The 22,479-nt window shown below is 37.1% G+C and overlaps 1 protein-coding gene across 1 annotated transcript in view; it reads right to left on the reverse strand.

Annotated features, from left to right (window-relative positions):
- Nucleotides 1-1,510: 1,510 nt before the first annotated feature.
- Nucleotides 1,511-22,479, reverse strand: part of CATSPERE (catsper channel auxiliary subunit epsilon) — a 46,293-nt gene continuing 25,324 nt past the window's right edge. Inside the window, exons 13-24 of the mRNA XM_067294568.1 lie at nt 19,804-19,881; nt 19,335-19,393; nt 14,526-14,634; nt 14,053-14,105; nt 13,108-13,161; nt 12,370-12,403; nt 12,196-12,275; nt 11,764-11,863; nt 10,983-11,069; nt 4,796-4,956; nt 3,533-3,586; nt 1,511-2,531 (exon numbers count right to left, since the gene is read on the reverse strand). Coding sequence (XP_067150669.1) covers nt 2,381-2,531; nt 3,533-3,586; nt 4,796-4,956; nt 10,983-11,069; nt 11,764-11,863; nt 12,196-12,275; nt 12,370-12,403; nt 13,108-13,161; nt 14,053-14,105; nt 14,526-14,634; nt 19,335-19,393; nt 19,804-19,881 — 1,020 coding nt within the window. The 3' untranslated portion in view covers nt 1,511-2,380. The remainder of the gene's footprint in view (nt 2,532-3,532; nt 3,587-4,795; nt 4,957-10,982; nt 11,070-11,763; nt 11,864-12,195; nt 12,276-12,369; nt 12,404-13,107; nt 13,162-14,052; nt 14,106-14,525; nt 14,635-19,334; nt 19,394-19,803; nt 19,882-22,479) is intronic.

Here is a 22,479-nt window from a genome sequence, read left to right on the forward strand (position 1 = left end):
CACCAGTTTATTTCCTACATCGCAGAGTGACTTTTGGTTAGAGGAAACTAGTATTGTTGCAAAAACCTCTCACAAGTTTGGCTACTAGTTGTCAGAACATGAAATTTGAATGCCAAAGAGACAGGTTTGTAAACCTCAGGTCCATCTGAGCTATATGATGACTGTTGGCAGTAATGCCTCATTTCACCTTTAAACCAATAAACATGTGGACAGGATTTCTATAACTCCTTTGGGTTGTGTTCTTCATCTGATTGCTCCTTCAGCTGGCAGCTAGTCAGAAGTCACAGATGAGGAATCAAAAGATTTCACTGATACAGCAGTAGGTACCAGGTTTGAAGCAAGGTCCTGGAACAGGACCTGACTGAACCAGGTCCTGTCTCTGTGCTGATGGCACAGAGGAGCTGAAGCTCTTGCTTTTACCTTGACATGCACAGAATCAGCAACATCTTGTCTTAGTAACTGTGATGCCCAAAGTCCTTGAGCTCAAGGGATTTTCTTTTTTCCTTGAAGATGACTTCTGATCCTATGTGGTTACAGTTTAAAAAGTCTTTTGAGAAGGACACGGAGAGGAGGCACGCCAGCTCATCCATGTGTGGCAATAGTCACGTCTAAAGCCAAAGCTAAAGGGGAACTTGTGGCTGCTGCTACTTCAGAGTGGCCAGTCAAAAGGTAGCAGAGAGTGCTCAAGATAACTCTCCTGGAAGGCTTACCTTCCAGGACATCTGAGTCTTTTAAAAAAATTTGCAAGTACTACATTTTTCCTTGGTTTACCCCCTTTTTGGCATCTTAGATAATGAAGTTTAGGCACTAGAAGGCACTGTTACCTCAAAAGGAGTTTAATGTGTGGACCCAGGGACTTCTAGATTGTAAAATTGAAAGCCAAGCTGCTTGGGCCCTGGATAAGAACACAGAAAATCTTTTCAGAGAAAGAACACAAACCAAAATCACTGTCTATCTGATTACTAATTTATACTACATATACCTTATGCCATAAAGTTTTCCTATCTTTGTGTGGGAGAAAGCTGCTTAAAGAGCAACATAGTTTCATGTCTTTATAGAAAATGACATTGCCTTTTTTGGTTTCAAAGGTACAGAAACAATAAAGAGTAGGGGAGCACCAATTTTCAGCCATAAGAGAGAACTGAAAGAAGACTAAGGCAGCCCAGATTCACAGAGATGCAGACAGGTGTTGCTACAAAACCCGCTCTGTGGCCAGTGTACTGGGCATAAGCACAGCTCAGGTAAGACAGATTTCAGGAAGAACTGGGGACTTCTTGGCTCACATCTGTGCTTCAGCCCATGAGACCATCCTATCTTAAGGGAATACTGATGTACTGTTCAGTAGACTGCTTTCACTGCAGGTGAAATTTCAAAATTGATTTCTGATTTTTTCCAATTTCTGCCTCGGTACAAAATGTACTGAAATAGATGGGATAGGAATCATGCAAAATGAATCAGTAACAAATGTTTAAAATGTTCATATATTCTTCATGCCAAATTTCCACGGCTTTTATAGTCTTCACAATTTTCATAAACTATGAACGTCAAATAAAATGATTATAAGAAGTTCAACCATTTATTTAAATATGGAGCTTAATTAAACTTCTAGTTTTAGGACAAATAGAACAATTGCCATTAACAACATAAATTTTGCAAGGTATCTTATCTTGACCATAAGAAAATTCTGGCTACAAGTGCAAAACTGTCTTCAGCTGGAGTTAGAAGATAGATTCAAATAAAATTTTGAACAATTATAGCAAATACTACAACCCTTATATTTATATATTAAAGTAGAGAATAAGCTTGTGAGAATATATAATGACCCAAATACGTATCTTTAGTATAGCATTTATAGAATTAATATTTATTAAACAGAAATAATACATGGACTATCAAAAAATGTCTTCAAGAATGTCTAATAGTCCTTCTGTGGACTGCGCTACTCATTATGGGAAATTAATTTGCTGGCTGCATCCCTTGGATAGAGCAAAAATTTGCAGTGTTCTGTCAGATTTTACATGAAAAAAATGTTTCTATACCTTAGGTGAGTGAGTCAGTGAAAGCCATAAAAGGTGAAGCTAACTCAAGCATGAGGCTCACAGCTGTAGCTTAGCTTAGTTTGGCTTGAAAGGTGTCTATTAAAAACTGTAAGCCACCACTGACCTGTACACACAAATGCAATCAAAGTTGTACAGAATAGCGTATCCTTTATATTCAAAACTAAACACATGAAACAGTATTATAGAGATATAAAGACTACTTATGAAAACATACCTTAATAAACAATATTTCAATTGTCTAAAATGCCACCATATTCTGACAATGTGTTATATAGGATGTCATCAATATAACAGTAAGATACTGGTCTTTAAGTCTTGCACTAGTCCTCTTGCAGGTCAAGCGATGTTTGTGAGTCAGTATAACTGAGCTCTTGAAAAATTTTTGTGTACCTGAAGTAGCTTAAGATGAGGAAGGCCCAAAAAATGCAGAGTATGAGGAATGAATAAAGTATAACTGTAGATAGATCTGACCTGAAATGCAAATGAAATTGGATTAAAATATAATTACTTTTTAGATTCCTGCCTTAGTCAAGAATATCTTGGATTTCATACTAGGAGTACATTCACATGGTACAGTAATTCATGACAATGTAACTGACTAATCATTAGGTATTTCTTTTAAAACTTATGGTCATAATAGGAAAATTTAAATTATTTGGTTTTTCAGTCAGTGGCAAGATTCCTTTGATTGGGGATGAAGAATAAAATGTGATTTTACTGGGGTTACTTAAAAGTTCATTTTGGTTTTAAAAAGCTTCTTGGTTCCAGGTATCTTGTGTACTCAACACAGAAAATAAAATGCCACAAAAATTGGAATGAAAAGCAGGTATTATGCAGGTTTACCCTCAGCCTGCAAGTTGGGATCTGAGTAATACCTCAACACTTGTCACCTAGCTGAGTAAGTGCATAAGCCTAGCTAAAGCAATTCTCTGAAGTTTCCAGATATGTCAGATGTAAAATATGTTTATTCTAGACTATGGTAGTGGCTAGCTTAAGAAGTGCTAAGGGATAGCGTCCAAGTTTCATTTTCATTTCCGTCAGGGCAAATCCTGTATTTTTACCAGAAGGCCATGGAAACTTTTATTTCTGCAAGAACAATATTCATGGGTGGAAATGAATCCAAGCAGTTGCAAGAGAAGCGTCCAGTTTTGTGGATCTTGTAGAAACACTTGCATTACATCATGGAAAACCAAGGTAGGTTTGGCACGCTGGCAAACTTCCTGTTTGCTTTCAAATAAGAGATTTTGGAAAAACTGCATCAACTAAAAATGTGTGGAGGAATTCTGTCTTTATCTGAAAATCATGTGCATAGAAGAAGAACATGATATCTTGTACCTTCGTAACTGTTTTTCTAATTACCTCTGTAATTTTAAGTATATTTTCATATAAATATTGAATAATAACATAAGAACATAAGAAGAATTTAATATATTAAATAACGATAAAGCTTAGAAACATCTACTAGCTTTTACCTTTCAATTATTCCATATGTATGGACCGCAAAGAATGCTTTTAAATCACAAAAACTGAAATATAAAAAAAAGCTTTGTTAGGTATCTTCACATCTGTAAAGACTTGAGAGCAAAAACAGAGAATCATATGAAACTGTCCAGTGCCCAGAATCACCCATCATTGCATATTTATTAAAAAAATTAAGTTATTGATAAGCAGATTAGAATTATTAAAACCTCTCTATATTCATAAATAACACTCCAAATGAACTATATTGTCAATTTTTAATATTGGCAATTACAATTAATAATTGTGCAGTACAGTTGGCTTTTGTGAGCATTCAGGCATGTACATATAGGTTTTTACAGGTCCTCTGCTTTGGAAAAATCACATTCTACAAGAGTCATGCCAGCAGTGTCAGTAGGATTTATGTAGGCCTAAAAAGGAGGCAACCTGTCTCTGCAAAGTTCAGGCTACAAGGGATAAATTATGGCTTTGAGACAGGCTAGAAATAATGTGAAAACTGTGTTCTATTTACTATAGGCTCTGTGTAAGCAGGGACTATTGGAGAAACTGCAATGCATTAACCAGCCCTCACTGTTTTCAGTCTGGCCTCTGTGCTAGTGTTTCAAGGAAGCAGATTTGAAGGAAGGGGAGAAGAAAAGCCAGAACTCTCTCCCATGGCTGGACCTTTTTCAGTGTAAGGTTAGCTAGCCCAAGTAAGCTACCAGGATATATCAGTTCTTTTCACTGATTTGTTATTGGTATTTACTGGTCTGTCTACATTCCCAAAATATATGGGATATGTGGTACTACACTGAGTATTATATGGGTCAGTTTCTTTTTTAAATTTTTGAGTGCATAAAAATGTTGAAATTCTGAAATTGTTAATTTGAAGGAAGGGGAAAACAAATATTCTTGAATAGGAGCTGTACTCTCAAAAGTTCTTGTAAAACATAACAAGATGTGACATTTCCAAAGATTTTCAGATAACCTATATTCATTTACAAATAGTACGGTTCTTTTTTTGCAAATGCCTCACTGTCTTCAGATTACGTACTCAGTATTTATGCCGTTGATTAGTTTGAAAAATGGAAAAGTCAAGGATTCTGAGAATCACATCTGAATCATTTTTAAGTTAGAGCTAGGCAGAAGGGGAAAATATCGGTAACACCAAAGTCAAAGGAAATCCTGAGCAAAAATATTTTTAAAATATCAGTGGCAGGCATTTTATCCATTTTTACCCCACATTACATTTTTTTCACATTAAAAAAGAAAATAACCTGTAGTTTGGGTCTAATATCCTCACTCTGAACACATAAATGCCACTATGACTAGTAGCCCAAACAATGGAATTTGTAGAGGTCATGTTTAAAATCTGATACTGCTCATACAGTCCTTCATCTGTACTGTTCTGATGAAACACAAAACAGGATCTGTAATTCTGAACAAAAACAATAAAGGAGATATTTATTTTTGAACTAGCTTTGAAAAGCAATCAGACACAAACACACACAGATTTGTTTTTTTTTAATGTGTATATAGTGGCTAAAAATGATAAATAGATTCTATTGTGTACAGGTTCAATTAAGTACAAATTAAATGTTCATATGAACATAAATTATATAATTCAGTCCCTTGATAGTGCTATTAAGAAACTGCCTACAATTTACCAAACACAATTATCAGTTCTTGAAATAACTGTATTTCTCCTACAGACATCATGTTATTAGGAAAGCTGCTGATCTTACATTTGTAAGTCAGTCTGTATTTCAGTTTCTAAATACAAGGTTGTTACTAGACAGAAGATACAGAATATAAAATATATAGAGAAGTTTGAATATGCCTCAGAATTTATTTCTGATGCCTCAGAAAATATTTTCATCAGTCTGAAAGGGACGTGAAGATGCTTCATAATTATGTTTGAAGTCCAGACAAAAAAGTCCTTGACAGACAGGACAAAGCATTAGCTCTGTGGATATTATATAACATATTCTGTCTCTTCCCATTCAGCTTGGCTGCTTGAAGGTAAAAAAAATAGATGTCATGATTCATACATTCTCTTTACATTCTTTCAAATTCATAACACTTGTGGGTTTCTGGCATGGCTTCCAATGGGAATTTGATCAATCCAACAGCAAAAAATAAAAACAGCTTACTTATCTGTAAGTGTCATCTCAAGATGTATTGTCTATATATATGTCTACATTCATGCTATCGGTATGTATATGTTAGTCAGAAAATTGTCCTGTTAATATAGATAGGTAAGGCACACTAGTATCTAGGATGTAAAGGGTTGCTTCTGCAAAAGAAGAATGAACTTCAGGAAAAAAAAGATGCATGCATGGATTTCCTGGGCTAAATAAAAGTCAAAAACCATCTTGATTAAGAATTCTGCATGTATCCTAAAGGTCACATTATCTTCATAAAAGACTGTAAAAAAGGTCAGCTCTGAGGAGCTGACTCTCTCACCTACAACAAAGGGCCAAAATTAATGGTTAATGAAGAGGCTATCTTAGTGGACAAGCTGAGAAAAGACTTGCAGTCACATATTCAAAGGATTTTCTTATTAAAAGGGGCAGGAATTAAATTAAGGTTACATTAAGAGAACAGGTTGCTGGCAGGAGAGTCGAGTCTGCTTTGCTCCTTCAAAAGTCTACCAGAAAAAGGATGGGAAAAGCAGATTAATCTTCAGAGAATAATCTTTAACCTAATTGTGCAAGGCTAAAATCTGGCATGAAATTAGTTATTACAGCTATTAGAGCTCTAACAGAGCTAATAGACTAAAATTCTTCAATTTGAATAGACAGTAAAGAAAAACTGCTTGGGGGAGTGGAGAACATTATCTTCATGAATAGCAAGCTAAAAGCCTTTTCAGCTTGTCTGTGTAGACAGATCTTCTGGATTCCTTTCTCCTGTTTGCAAGAATGTTCCTCCCTGGGAAGAGCAAGGTTGTATTAACCCCAGTAGCATCCACATCCAAGCAGTTAGATGAAAAAGCATTTCAGAGGACAAATGTATTGCAAGTTGGTATAATAATAATGGAAGTATCCTGGTATTTTGGACTGAAAGACTCAGAAGATCCTGAAGTCAAAGTTGGTGAGGCAAAGTTAGCCTGCTGAGGCCAGCAAAACCACTTGATCTTCATCCTACCTTACCATGAGAATCTCCTGTGAAAAGCAGGGAAGTGGGGGAAATGTGTACATCAGCCCTTCTACCTGTATGATCAGGAATGTGTCAGATGCTGACCTGGAAACCAAGCCTCCCCTAGGGCAGACTGGACACATATTATTGATATATAAAGCAAAAAGATCAATATTGAGGAAGCCTTAGTTCTAAAAAAGTGATGCTGGAACATCTCAAATCTTTCAGCTGTGATCTAACAGTTTGGCGTGATTGAGATTGTCTGATAGAGCATCTGGTAGATGGACTGCAGACAACCAGATGTGATGATTTGGTCAGCACTTCTGAAGGATTCGCATGGAAAAGCTGAAAGGTCCTTGCACTACTGATCTGATAGTGTGAAAGCTGAGGGTCTGCACACAACAACCAGAGATGGACAGGAGGAAGGCATAACAAGCATACTTGACAGCTCTGAGCTCCTGCACATTAATATGTAACCTGCAGTCACTCACAGTCTACAGACACGGTGCTGCGTCACACTCCTACCTCCCCAGCTGAAAAGAGCTGCATCTGAGATTACCATTCTGAATGCAAGGGGAAGATGGGAAGGTTTTTCTTTGCAAATATTAATATTCTCCATCAATAAAGGTAGTTGCAGACACAATCTGCAGACATTTGCATTGAGTGAAAGTTTGGTGCTGGCTGTGAAGTCAGGTCATTGGCATCTTGTCTGGAGCTTGAAATAAGGGCTCACAGAAGTACATGTTCCCTTCTGCCCTGAAGGATTAGAAGAGTTCTGGCAATATACCATGGTAAAATTCTGTATTCAACAGTTTTTCTGTCAGGGCATGGAAACCAGACAGAGGAATGCTTTGGTGCCAATTTGGCCAATATTACTCTTATGAAGTCCTAGTGCTAACTGTAATTACTAGATGTGATTTGTTAATATTACCCTAAAATTTATTTTCATATTGTAGATATGCTTCATGCTCTAACACACAGAAGTAGCATATTTGCCTTCTCATTTCCTTCCAGCAGCTGTTGTATAAACAATTTCCACATGTATCCCATTTTGATCAATATAAAGAAAACTTGTTGGTGAATGGACAGTTGTTTTGCATAAGAATTTTATGCTGGAATCATAACATGAAATCCCCTAACAAAAAGATAACATGAAGTTGTGAAATATGAATAGAAAAATCTCCCAAATGCTCTGTGGCACAAAGCCAAATTTCATAAAGCACTGTCAGATAAAAAGAAGGAACTCAGTACAATACTGAATGTCAGTCTTCCTCCTGAAGGTCCCCAACAGGTAAATCATCATCCAACATCACTCCTAGAGGTGACAGACACACACACAAATCTAGATTTATTGTAGCTAGACATTAGCTTCAAAATCTTGGATCCAAGATTGAAAATCCTGCTTATACAAGACTGAAGAGGGGGTTTCAGGACAAAACCAGCCACAATTGGCAGTCTTTGCTAAATTACTTTATTGATACTAACTTAGTTACAAATTAGCAAAAAAAAGTTTTTGCCCTTAAAGGAGAGGTCATTCACTAGGATCTCTTTAAAGAAATCTGTAGTTTGAACCTGAGTGACTTCTCAAAACAACTGCAGTACCTGCAGACGTGGCTGTGATACTGGAGGTAAAATAGTACCTTGGAGCATAATTGACAGATTCTCTGTGAGGGTGGTATCAAGGTCCTTTTTCAATTCAGATAGAGGGAGGGCAGAAAAGGACTTCAGATGGGTAAATAAATAGCTTGTGGATGTTCTTATCCAGAAGTGCTATGTAACTGATGATATGAAACTGGACGGGGGTAGTAGACAATTAATTGATTTACTTAAGGTCCTCATTAGCATTAAGGCTCTGGCCCAAATGTTCCTCTGCCACTAATGAGGCAATTAATGAGGCTGCATGAAGAAAAATTTATGTCCCATAGGAACAGATATGTGTAGTGGTCTTAACTGGAAGGCTGCTGTACCTCCATGAGTTAGTGATCCACATAACAGTTGACCTGAGTAGGTGCAGGCCTGTGGTGTGCTGTACATATCACTTGACCACTGGATGAACTTTCCAGTTGTAATGGAGAAGCCCATACATGACTCCCACTTGGCACCGGGTGATTACACCACCTGCATGTCTCATCTGATCTTGAAGTGAAGCAGCATGTTTACATATAACACATCCTTTCACTTGACAGTAGAAATGATGAACAGAGTTGTTTACTTCTAAGAAAATCCTGTAATAGCTCTAAAGGCTACAGTGCTGGCAAACCTCACCATGGATGGGATCTGTGCAGTGTGCTGTGCCCTGTCTAGGGGTCTGTCCAATGCTGTACAACTTGGGGTTCCCAGCATCTGAAGGGACGTAAGATTATGTTATCCCCTTTTTCCTTCTTGTGTTATCTCCAATAAATGGTATTTTAAACAATACCTTAAGGAGTCTGAATGCCTTTCTTATTGAGATCTGTAACAAACACTTGCACTGGTGCATTACAATACTTCCTTTCTATGTCTTCAGACATAACTCTAAATGACACTGGGTTTTGCCAGATTAGATGGGCAGGATTCCGAAGAACAGGATTAACTGGCAATGACAACTTTGAAGTCAAAGTCTGATGAAAGTTGTCCATTAAAGATTAAGATGTCTCCAAAAAGAGGTCCAAAGAACTATCCAATGAAGATGCCCACTTCTTCATTAAGAATTTATAGTCATCCTGTGCCTACTGGGAGATACATGATCTGCCAAGACTGAAGGAAGTTCTCTTGAAAAGAGAGATCAGAACATCATAAGGCTAGAGAAGTTAGAAGAGAAGGTTCCCTCTGCTCAGAGTTCACATTGGATGTCGTAATGTTGAACTTTTGGTTGTACAGGAAAATGCAAAGGACCCACTTCATGTATAGGAACAGCTGTCTGGATGGTCAGAAGTAGATGACTGATAGCCAGTAAATCAACAATTGAGGAATTTCAAGTTACATACTCTGCTGGTGATATAAGTTTTTAGTATTCAGATAAGCTGTCTTCTCTGTGCTTTCCTTTCATGGTGACTTGATAGGTATGAGAAGGATTTGGAAAAGAAATTATTGGAGCCTGAATCATAGGGCTCAGATGTTTCTTTTTCTTTCCTCCTTCCAGAAGCCATAGACTCTGGCTTTTCCAAAGATGAAGGATTTGGTTGTTGGGCTGTGTCAAATGCAATGGTCTCTTTGGAAAAAAAGATTTGACAAAATGGAGAAAAATAGAGTGGACAGTGTGCTTAGTCCTAACTGCAGGTCTCCTGACTTGGGAGCTTGATACAAATGTCTGCCCAAGTAAAGCACCCCAGGGAAGCTGCAGCCTATCTTTTCTGACTCTGGGTTTAAATACCAAACATTTGGCTGTGATATATTCTAGCTAGCATTATATATAGCTACATTACAATAGCTAGCATTGAAAGTGTCCTTTTCTACTTAAAACAGCTGTGTTTAAAGTATGGCGTGAAGATTTAAAAGTATTTTACAAAGATAATTAAATTTATCCATAGTTTTATTTGTGATCGAAATTAGATTCTAGCAGTGAGAACGGTACAAATAGGTCAGATTTCTTAAATATAAATTGATGTGTAAAAATAGCATTTTTTGGTTTTGAATATATACTAATAGTAAAAGTATTTTGAACAGACAAATGTAACTGTAGTGATGAAACAGGTGTTAAAAGATTCACCCTAAATTTAACTATAGTTGGGTTTCTACCATCAAGATCACAGATGGGCTACTAAAAATGCTTATCAAATTGTAATTACTTTATTGCCCCTTTGAGCAAAAGCCCAAATTTGGGGTTCTGTGCAACAGTTTTGTTTAGATGGGAAATAAACACTGGAAAGTTGATCTAACTGCCAATGAAACTGTTCCTAAATAAGATATCCTAGTGAAGTCCTATCCAAATTGGCATCACTAATAAAATGATCTCTGCATCTGAGGAAATTTTTTTGGTTCTAACCTCCCTTTCTGGCCTCCTGTCTACTACTCTTTGTGTTCAGCTATTTTGTATTACAAAATACTTTCAATTATTCCTACTGTTGACCACAAAGAATGCTTTAGTGAGTTTTAAAATGATACCTTTGCCTTTCTTGCAATATAATAATTGACAGTACTAATTAGGTATTTTCAGCATAAAATATCCTTTCAGAGTATGGTTAGATCAATGCTGTATTGTCATATGAGTTTTATTCAAATGTCCATATCAATGCTTTGCTATGCCCCCCTCCTCCAGGGATATTTGTAATGTAAAAATATGACGTAAGGTAATTATAGATTTTACTCATGCTATTACCAGCTATTTCTAAACATATGTTTTCATACCTGTGGTCCCCATATTTCATCCAGTGTAGAGTTTTTACTTTCATTAAGCATCATGGGCCAAGACTGTGCTTTATACAGGCAACCTTCCTGTTAAAAATAGAAATTTAAAACAACAGGTTGAAATATAGATTAAAAATGTGTACTTCAGATGCGTATCATTTGAAAATATGATACACAAGAATACAGAGATAATTGTCTCTGTCAGGGCTGCATATAAATAAGAGTCGTGTCCCATCCTCCAGCACAGCTGTATGTGTATACATAGAAGGATATGAAAGAGTTGAAGGAGTTCTTTCATAAACAGTGCTGTCAGAGGATGCTGCCAAAGCTCCAATAACACTATATGTAGATGAGGATTCTCCATAAATATCCTTTGTCATTCTACTGAAAAAGGAAGTTATGTTCTTATTTTAGTTATACAGAAATTGGGCAGAATTTGTTTTGATGAGACCATGTAGATAAGTGGATATCTTTTTTTTTTCTTTTTGGACAGAAGGCAGTCTGAATTTTAAAGTGATTCAAGTTTCATTTCCCAAACCATATTCTCATGGGCAGATTTCCTTTTTTTCTCTTTGTCTACTGTATTGTTTTGATGCTTCTCACATGCTTAATTTTGAACAGTGTACAATGTTAAGATCAATACAAGAAATGTTAAAATGTTATGCAACTAAATGCATCCATTCAGACTAAAGAGGACCAAGCATGCATAAAAACAGCCATACTTCATGTAGACCATTGTGCATAAAACATATTTAAGTTACATTCTCAGTAGCAGGCTTACTTCTTTCATGGATGAAGTGTACCCATAGTCAGTTCTGCCTTTCATCTCCCATAATATGAAATTTGTTTCAACCCTTCTAACATATTTATTGCCATCATACCTGTAAAACATATGGAATGTAACATCTCAATAAAACAGCACAAGCACATAAACAACATTAGGATTCAGAGCTGTGCAGTGGATCAGTAAGCATGTAAAGCTGCCGCTGCTGCAGCTGTGGGGGAGGGCAAAAAAGGTAGGCTGCTTTAAGGTAACTTGGAATTGTGGCATTGACATGGTGCAGCAATACCCACTGGAACAAAAGCATGCGTGAAAAGGAACATAAAAATTTGATAATGTTACTCTTGCCATTGGGCTGCAATACTTTCTGCAGCTTCACATCTCTACACAAGGTTGGTGGAAGAAGTCACAATGTATCAGCAATTTACTTACATGGAAATAACAGGTTGGAAATACCGTTCATAATGGAGTTCCATTAGGCAACCATATTTATCCCAGTCATAATAGGCTATCTAAAAAAGGAGAAGTTTTATTCGTATATTGAATACTGCACTCTGCTTCTCTTTTCACATGCAGCCCCACTAGAACGAAAACTATAATGCTCACCTTGTCCTTAGCTGTTGGACGCCACAGAAATTTCCTAATGTAATGAAAAATCAACAATCATTTTGTTAAACCTCTTAAAACCTTCTTAATTTTTTTTCTCTGTCTTGATAAAACACAGTTTCAGTTGTTTAGATAGAAAGATTTCAACCTGCCACTCTTCTTCCTGACTTAAAAAAATAAGAAAGCCTTTCTTTCTAGTATACAGTTTTAAACTTTGTTATGTTATTAATTTATTTAAAAAATCAACTTACAAGTAACACTAGTTTCTAAATATTTGTAGCCAGTTACTGCTATAAGCATTACCCAGAACTAGTAACTAAGAATTTAGAGGCCAGAACAATTACAGCCCTGAGTTCCTTTCACTGTTAATTTAACAGCACATTGGGTAAAATCCTGAACTATAACAAATCTCCATTAACCTGTTGGAATCAGGTGCAGATATTGTTTTTTGTGGATATTTTAGACAGTAATCTGATAGAAGAAAAATATTTCAATAGTTTCTGCATTGATTCAATCACACTATACTGGCAGAGAATTCTTAGAATACTAGTTTGCTTTAGGTTTGCAAATACTGTGCGTCTGTGCTGTAACAGAAAAGAAAAAGATGATAGGAATACCAATATCAGAAAAGCCTCATTTTATATTAAGTGGTGTATATTAATATAGAGCACTTGACTTTTATATGACAACATGTCCAAAATGCCTAGTCTTCTTTGGACTATTAATACAGTGTCTTACCCAGGTATCCTGTAAGTAGTAAAATTATGTTTTTGACAGACTACATCTGAAGGTCTAAAAGACAAAAAAAAAAAAAGGGAGAAATTTTTGGAAAGACATTAAATATACAGCTATATGTATTATATAAATGCCTAAATATTGATCTCCTCCAGAAACTGTCCTTCAATTACATGTAAATATGGCTCCAGTGTGCTGTTGTTACTTAAACCAGCAGAACAGAGTTCCTGAGGGTTCGATTCTTGGACTATTTAACAAACTACCTTATTTTTACTTAGTTTGGTAAAAACACATTTTTTCTTCACTTATTTTTGATAAGAATTTTTTAAGGATATGAATTTTTAAACAAAATATAAATAACTGGCTTTTTGGGGGGAACACTAGGCTTTTTTGTGGTTTGAACACTAATCTATTTGATTCTAAAGATAAGAGAGAGCTTTTGGATATGCTTTTACTTTCCTAAACTCTCTGATATGGCAGAAATCACTGTATGAGAAAGAAGTTGAGCTGATAATGCTGTACATCATGGATGTAAAACATTTGCAGAGTTATAGGAAAATAAGGCTGAAAGAACCGCAAAAGATCATCTTGTCCATCCCACTGCCCCAAGACAGGATCAACTGTATCTACATAATTCCGGCTTTCCTCAGGAAGATAATGAGAACTGATAATATCATGGAAAGTGGGATATTTTCTTTTTTAGTTTTTTTGCTAGTTAATTTTCTCAGAAATTATAGGCAGCATAAATCTATGCATACTTTCAATCTGTACATACATTTTCAAAGACAAACCTTTTAATTATTGTTTATACATTTATGCAGAGAAAGAAACATTTTATAAATGTAATAAGTCAGATATATGAGGCTTAAATATCACTACATTAGCATTTATTTCAACTACTATTGTAAAATTGCACAATCCAGAAGAAAATAAATGATTTAAACTTGCCTCTCAACAATAATATGCCTTCCTGGAGGGCAGCCAACAAAAAAGTGAGATACCTGAAAGTAAATACAAACTTTAGTTTTTCCAGGAAACCTTCCAGAAATGAACCTCATCCATGGCTTTGAGGAGTCTGGTCACTACTCATGAGTGTAAAAGCTACAGTAACTATAGCAGCAGTTTTGCATCATGGTTTATTACTATGGCTCCCTTCTTGTCCACAACCTCTTTCACATCTTATTTACCTTGGACACTTTTTCATCAATATGGTACTGTGAACTTTCTCTTCTTTGCCTTTCTACTTAAGCAGTGTTTATATAATTTTACATGGCATTAGTTAATTGGAATGACATGAACTGGAGTGAAAACTTGGCCATCTTGACCCTTGGCTCCCAGTGGGTCAGGATTTCCTCATAAGAATCTGAGAAACATTGTTACTGTATTTTATCCAAATTACCATATCAAGCTACAGTGCCTACCTGACAGCGTAATTCACATGCAGCTTCAAAGACACTAGGCTGCAGTTCAACTGATGTAACACCGCTGGTTAATTCCCTGCAAAAGAAACCCCCCAAACAAACATGAATTTGTGTTAGAATTTATTTCAAAATAAATCAGTAGCACCAAACTATTGAACTGCAATCATATCAAGGTAATTTCATTTGGAGGCAAGAGGCACTGGTTATTATTATTTAATATTATTATTTATTTTATTAGCATATCATCTAAAAGTCAGGTCAGTGTTTATTCCCATGGTACAAATATAGGTAATTGTTGCGGCATCACAGGTGGATGTTTGAGAGACTAAGAGAGAATAAGTCCTAGCACCCTGGGTTTTTTAAATGCTTATTGATTTCTGAGGGCCAAATTTGACATTATTAGACCTCTTGGTTACTTTGTGAATAATACAGCAGCTATCCAAGGACAGGCTACATTTTTCAATATCAGCTTCATAACTACTTCTTTTGAAAGAATGAAATTGTGACTGTGATCACTGGTTCTCATAGCATGGTGTCTTCTCTGCTTTTGTCTTTGAAATTGTTGGCCTTTCAGGCTGTTTATCTTGTAAAAGTAGTCTGCTATAAGCACAGCAAATAAATGGTAATAATGTACCTGGTCTCTTGCAGAAATCTGAGTGCCATCACACCACAGTGTATTAGATCTCTAGTTTTCTTTGTAAGGTAACACACTCAGTTGTTTGGCCCAGTAGAAGGGATCTAGTCTCCATGATTGCCTGTACGTCTATTTTATATGTGAGTACACGGCAGGAATAACACAGACACTTCCATCTGAACATGAGGAAAAACTTTTTCACTGTGAGGGTGACAGAGCATTGGAACAGGTTGCCCAGAGAGGTGGTGGAGTCTCCTTCTCTGGAGATATTCAAAACCCGCCTGGATGCAATCCTGTGCAATGTGCTCTAGGTGACCCTGCTTGAGCAGGGGGGTTGGACTAGATGATCTCCAGAGGTCCCTTCCAACCTCAGCGATTCTGTGATTCTGTGAAATACTGAAATAAATATTGCTTTGGAAGGATGGATTAATGATTGCTGTGAAATAGGTCTTTAATCCATAGACAAACACAGATCAAATTAAAGCAAGAAAATGCAGACAGCTTTGAAAATGTGAGCAGCTGAAATATTAATTTTTTCTGAGTTGCCAGACAAACCATGTTGAGGAACGCAGGAAGGTCAGGTTTGGGTGGGAGGTGATCTCTGTTGTGGGAGATTTGGATCTATTATTGAACCCATTAACAGTATACCTGTTCAGTATATCCTGGAACAAGGCAGAGGGGAGTGAGCAGAATTACACAGATCCTATCTGATTTCACCTTTTGCAGAACTCTGGTTTGTGCTGAGGTAAGATGAAAAGCTTAAGACAACCTTCTGTGGCACTGAATCAGAACTCTATCAGACAGAGACTGTTGATTCAGGCAGTCCCAGAACAGAATACTCAGCTGGCCTTTTCTATTGTAGCTTTTCATAAAGAGATCAATTTCAAAATATCTTCAGTCCTTGAAAATAGTGTTGAAGACACTTGATTGTATTTCCCATCTGTGATCTGAGATTCTGAAATGGCAAGGATTGCTCACCAGCATATTTAGCACTCCTGGAAGGAGAATACTAGAGCTGAATTGAAAGCTTGATTCAAAACTTTTAAAGATCAACCACTTCTGACAAAGGAAAAATCAGGCTACCTGTGCTTTGATGCAGAGGATAGTGATGATATCATTAGATGCACATAGATGTCTTTATGGCTCTATGCTTTAGCATATTAATGTCAAGACCTCTGTGCTTGAATCTTGGACCAAAATCAACCACATGAATTCTCTAACTCGCCAAGAAGGAATCCATTATGACTGATTTGGATGGAGGAAAAGAGGGTGGGATGACATATCCACACACACATCTTGAGAGTCCTGCCACCATTACAGGTAAGAGGTGATACTGAAAGAGAAGCTGAACAACATGTTGGCAGGTGGGAGCAGGGAAGAGGAAATCTGAAGGAATAAAACATCCTTTTATGAAGGGCTCAAAGACAGATTCACATCACAAAAGTGACTACAGAAGTCACACACCTGACAGCTACCAGATTTGACTGCACAGGGGCTCTTGAGCAAGACACAAGCAGAATTATCTCAAAAGCCACAACTAATTTCTGTTTATACTTTGCAATGTTGGCCTGAAAAATTTGCTAACCTGAGTTAGGAGACAGTGAAGTATGTGTGCTAACTCAAGGCATCCAGTCCTTTACAGTCCTTCTCCCTAAGTGCAGGGAGCAACTTGAAAACCTTTTCAACTGTTGGCTCTCCTATGCATCACTGTTACTACCAATGGCATAGGTGACTGCCATTGTAGCTGAAGAGAAATTTGGTATTCTCTGCCAAGTCCTGATATTTCTGGAGATGGGGGTGAAATATGTAAAGGCCTGCAATTTAAGATTGCTTCATTCATTGACAGTAAGGTCCTCATGGGTGATGGTTGGTGAAAGAATCCAGAAGACTACAGGACAGCTTTCCAAAGTATAAAATCTGCTAATTGCTGAAGAAGATTTTAAAATCATCTGGTATCCTAAGGTAATGGTGAACTTCCTCAAGAAAATGAAGGAGGCATGCCCAATGTTTCATTATTCCTGACAAATGAGCATCTGGATGAAAAAAATAAAAAGGAATGAATCATGGCATAAGAGTTGCAATGAATTTTACAACGAATTGCAGCATCACTGATTCAAAGATGAAGTCAGGCAAGAATGTCCATTTTTGGTGTTTAACCTTCCTCGTGGATCATCTGCCAAGATCTTTAGGTGGACATTTTGCTTAACTGAAATGTAAAAAGCTTGTCTTGGATGGGAAACAAAAGAAGCTATTCAAAACAAAACACACCACCGTTGTCAGACCAATTCAAGGGGACATATGAGAGTGGCAAGACAACTTGGAAAAGATAACGAGTGTAATTATGGAAACAAATACAGGAAAGCTGATAGTGAAGCACACAAATCACAATAGTTAGGACTACTAGGCATCTAGTCTTGCCCTCTGAGTATCTCAGGACATTTTAAGTACAACCAGACTCTTCTAAATGGAGTCCAGTGAATTTAGTCAACTAAAGCATTTCAGTTCTTAGGTGACTATTTTGTTGCATACAAAGGTTTGAAGCCTCTGAAATAACAGGGAGTTGTGATTAGCTTTAAACGTATGAGCAAGATCCAACCACCCATACATCTGTGAAACAGCATTACCGCACCTACATCAGTGCATTTGTTTATCCTCTCTGGTATCATACTCATCTATGGTCAAACTCTGTTACTTCAAAGGAAAGTTGAAAACAAACACACCTTTACATCACAGACAACATTTTGGCCATTGTGTATTGGGGAAAACCATACCTTTCTAATTCCTAGAAATGTTCCTCTTCCTTGATGGAACACTTAAGCCTGTCACTAAATTATATTCATTTTCTTAATGCAGAGTTGTACACACTATGTTGAGGTCAATGTTGAGGTCAATGACCTCTTTCTGTTATTAATATAAGGAAAACAAACTGATCTTCTTAGGCCTCTCATTGTAAAACTTTTGTTCCACTCACTGGATCCTTTTGTGATCTTCAAATCCTTCTCAGTATTTTTTACATTCTTCTTGATCAGGGAACATCAGAACTGGACACAGTATGTTAGTCTCAGCTTTATCAACACTATGCACCAAAGCAAATATATCTTCTTAGTTCTCATTCATATTCTCTTTCTTATACACACAAAAATCCCATTAGCTCCTTTGCCAGAACACTATATTAAGGCTACATGTTGAAGTGATTATTATGACAGCAGCTGAAGTCATGCCCCACAAAGAATGAAGTGACTTAGTAATTACAGGCTAGTAATGTGCCACACTCAACAATCTTTTGTACATCTTTGTATGAAGAGCTTTTGGTATATATATGTAGCTCTTGGTTTATATATCTTTATGGAATATAAAGTTGAGAGTCTGGAAAGACTCTGCACTGATACTTGCAAGTAGGCTTATTACATGAGAAAAAAACATCTTTTAGCCTTCAGTAGGCTATCAGTTTGCTATTAATTCACTCATGTACAAAAGACAACAGCCCCTTCCTTGTCAAAGGGACATCTGCATTTCTGAAGAAGGTGGTTAATAGTCTGGAAGAAGATCAGAACTGTCTCCTGAGCAATCTGAGGACCAATAACACTTTTAGAGGTGAGAAGATATGAATAAAGCTGTATGCAAATCCAGAACAAAAGTGAAAATAAAAGATTAGGATTGGTCTCCAACTCAAGATCTTCTTCGGGGATGTAGATTTGTTCAACAGCTGGATGCTCACCCAAGAAACTGAATTCTGAAAAGCCTGTCAGCCGGAAAATAAAAAGTGAAAAGAAATGTTGGCAAAAACCTAAGTATTACGTGTACATGGTTTTCTGCCAGTTGGACCTTTATAAACCCTTGCAGATGGGTTATCTATTTTACATTTTATAAATACTTTTATTTGCTTTTTCTAATCTGACTCATGTCCACTTGTATGTAAGAGAGCTGCATGGCCCTTCTTGAAGTATTACAGCAAGAAGCAGTATTCTCCCATTAACAACTATATTATTTATCTATATATATTATTTTATATATTATTTTATTATATTTATATATATTATTATTATTTTATATATTATTTATATTATTTAATTTTTCAGGGCAGTTATAGTCCTGATGACATTTATAATTCATACTTATCAAAACTACATTATCAACTTTATCTTATCTTTATCTTTAAATTTCATGATACTTACAATGCCTTTGTATAATTGGATTCTAAAGTATAGTCAATTTCATGATAAAATGTAAATGTCTAAAAGAGACAAAATAAAGAATAAAACTAATTGACAAAAATCTTTAAACCACAGAGATACCTCTATTTAGATGAAGGGTATCTTCATGATATCTGAAGCACCTGAAAAAATGTCTAATTCCACTTCTGGAGTCTATTTTTTATGTGTCCACCACAATATCTATGTTAAGTGAGAGGCTGAATCTTTTCTCTATTCGTGTGGTTCTTAGTTGCCCAAATAGCATAGCCAGGATTCATCTACCATAATTTAGATATCTAAACTATAGGTGGATACATCCAACAAACCAGGAGCCTACATTTAGTTGAGACAAATGCCCTAGCACAAAACGTACAACACGAGGGAAGGAACAGCACCTAAAAACATCACAAGAAGTTTCTTTCAATAACATTCTCAAACACAGTAAGAATACATGACCAGGGATGAAGAGCAGCTCTGGCCTTCTGCACTGGCAAACTACATGTGCTTTGTTGATCCAAACCAGTTGCGCCTATGACAGGAAGAAACATAACAAAAGGCTCATTGAACTGCTCACGGAACTGGTTAACACACTGAAGAATACAAATGTGAAAAACACCAGCATTACAGATGCATACTGGAAGAGAACCAGAGTCAACATTTACAATTTTCTGTGGCCAAATAAACTTCACTGGGTGAAACACGCAAACTCTCTTTTTACTTTCAAATAAGGAAAAATAATTTTTCACTCCAAATGTACCAAGTTCTTCCCATGTCACAGAAATGTTGAAATGGGGAGATTCCAGCTCAGCTCACAGGCAGACGGGGGACACTTCTGCCCAGTACAGTTGGCAAGTATAGTCAGCTCTAAAAAGAGTTCCTGTTCCTTGAGCAGATAGTGTGTAATTTTTGAAAACATGTATCACTCACTCCAAAACACTGGACAAGGTCCCTAACAAAGAAAACATCTTTTTCTGAGATTGGAGGGGGTGAAGAAAAGGGAAGTGTCTTTATCATATACAGCCCTCCCATACAGCATTACAGGTAGCAAAAGCAGCAATAAGTCCTGACTTGTTTTCATTATTTTTTGCCTCACCGTGACTTTCTCAAATTTTCTATCCTAATAAATCCTTTTTTTATTGAATACTGCCTACCTATGTGTAGAATTTTGATTGCCAAAGCCATTCTCCTTGGGCTCAGTCCTCATCTAAATGACTGAAAATATAGTTTACAACAATTTGACATATTTGTTGAGTTCAGGATTTTACTTTTTACTGAGTGTCTTCTTGTTGTCACCTGTATCTATGCTCCATTGTTCCAAGGTTGTCAGTGGTGAATGCTCTCATCTAGTCCCTGGGTCTGTCTGGCGCTCTCACTTCAGGAGGTTGTCTCTTTGTCTTGTTTGAGAGGCTGCTCGTTTTATTCCTTCAGATAGTGACAGATCGTGCTTGAGGTACACATTCTGGAGGATGCCACATGCCATGAAGACAGTGTTAATCCAGACTGCATGGTATCCTCAAACTGGCAGAGCCAGCACTACCACAGTTTTGGAATACTGAAAATCCACCATAGTTGTAACACTTCTCAGCATGGGGTCTTAAGGTCTCAAAAAGGGGGAGGAGCTAAAGGGGGAGAGGATAGAAGTGTTTTTTATGGAGAGAGCAGAGAGGAAAACACATTAGAATTCAATGTTCCATGTGGCTGCAGAAGCAAGCCAGATAGGGTACAGCATCTAGTACAGAGTCTGTCTCTGCTGTCTTGGTTCAGGTGGAAGTGGGGTTTGTCGGTGCTTACCAAAGCAGTCAGGTCTTGCCAATGTTGTCCAAACTGAAGAAGATGTTGTGGCCTGATGGGATGTTTGCATCATGAACAGACTCAGGCACTTGCAAAGATGTCTACTGAGGAGATGTTGAGGATGGTTGTTGCAGACACCCATTGCCTTCATGGAGTTGTTTTGCAGGCTTGGAATTTGCGTGAACTGATTTTGAGATGATAGGTCCATAGGGAACTCAATAAACTCGCCAAAGGCATCAACAAGCTTCTTCAAGATCAACTAGCGATGACAACGGACAGTCCTGTCATGAACTGAAAGCTCACAATGGTTAAGGCATTCTCACATTTATCTTGAGGAAGACAGTGATGTCTGTGACATGACTGGAAATAAATCTGTCTTAAGGAAGGTTGCAAAGGTACATCATGGTATTGAGATAGAGCTGGAAACACTCTATCCATTGGTCCTCATCAGTGAGGACCACAATGCTGCATCTAGGAGGAAGTTCAGGAGCATGCCATCTGAACAGCAAGCAGCAACAGCTGATTCTGCCTCCAGCCTCCTCTCATACGATCCTCTTCATTTACACCATCCCCCTCTGGTACTTTCTAGCTCTTTAATACCAGGACCTGTCCTTAGCCTTGCCAGAACAAGCCTACATAGCTCAGTGTTTTTGTACCAGTGGCTGGGCCTCAATTTCAGCCTTAATAAGGGAGCCTTGTTTCTGAGATGCCTGGAAAATAGTGAGCCTGTAGAGGGTGATGGAAGCACTTAAACTTTTACAAAATAGAAGCTGTTTCACAACATGGTATGATTTTGGTAAAGACATCTCAATTAGCAGGTTGGTATAGCACAAGAGACACTTTCAGTATCTATAGATCATTAAACATGCAAATGTTGACACGCATGAAACACAGCAGCAGTATTATGGAAGGGGGGAGATAAACGAGATGAAATGCTGACACACACTTAAAATGCCTAAAACAATTCTTAGGCCTAAATTAGGGCATATGGTTTCCAGTTTATGTGAGTAATTGTTCATTTTCATTAAATTTGCATTCTTGACGTTGCAGAATTGTGTAGCTAATTTCCAAATTTACAGTGCAGACCTGGGATGATGAAACTTAGTTAATGTGCTATTTTAATTCATAGTTGGAAGTACTGGTTTCTCTTACTGAATTATAATCCAGGAAATATATTTAAATAATAGTTCTATTGGCAGAAAATTAATCTGCATGGATCTGTGTGGGCTGCAAAGTCTTAATAGTAGTGAATGCATGTGGAAAAAAGCCTTTTCCCACTCCTTCAATGTACACGAAAGGATTCTCCCAAATACCACACAAATATCACAGAATATGA

The sequence above is a fragment of the Apteryx mantelli genome, chromosome 3 (genome assembly GCF_036417845.1).
Source record: "Apteryx mantelli isolate bAptMan1 chromosome 3, bAptMan1.hap1, whole genome shotgun sequence".
NCBI lineage: Eukaryota > Metazoa > Chordata > Aves > Apterygiformes > Apterygidae > Apteryx > Apteryx mantelli.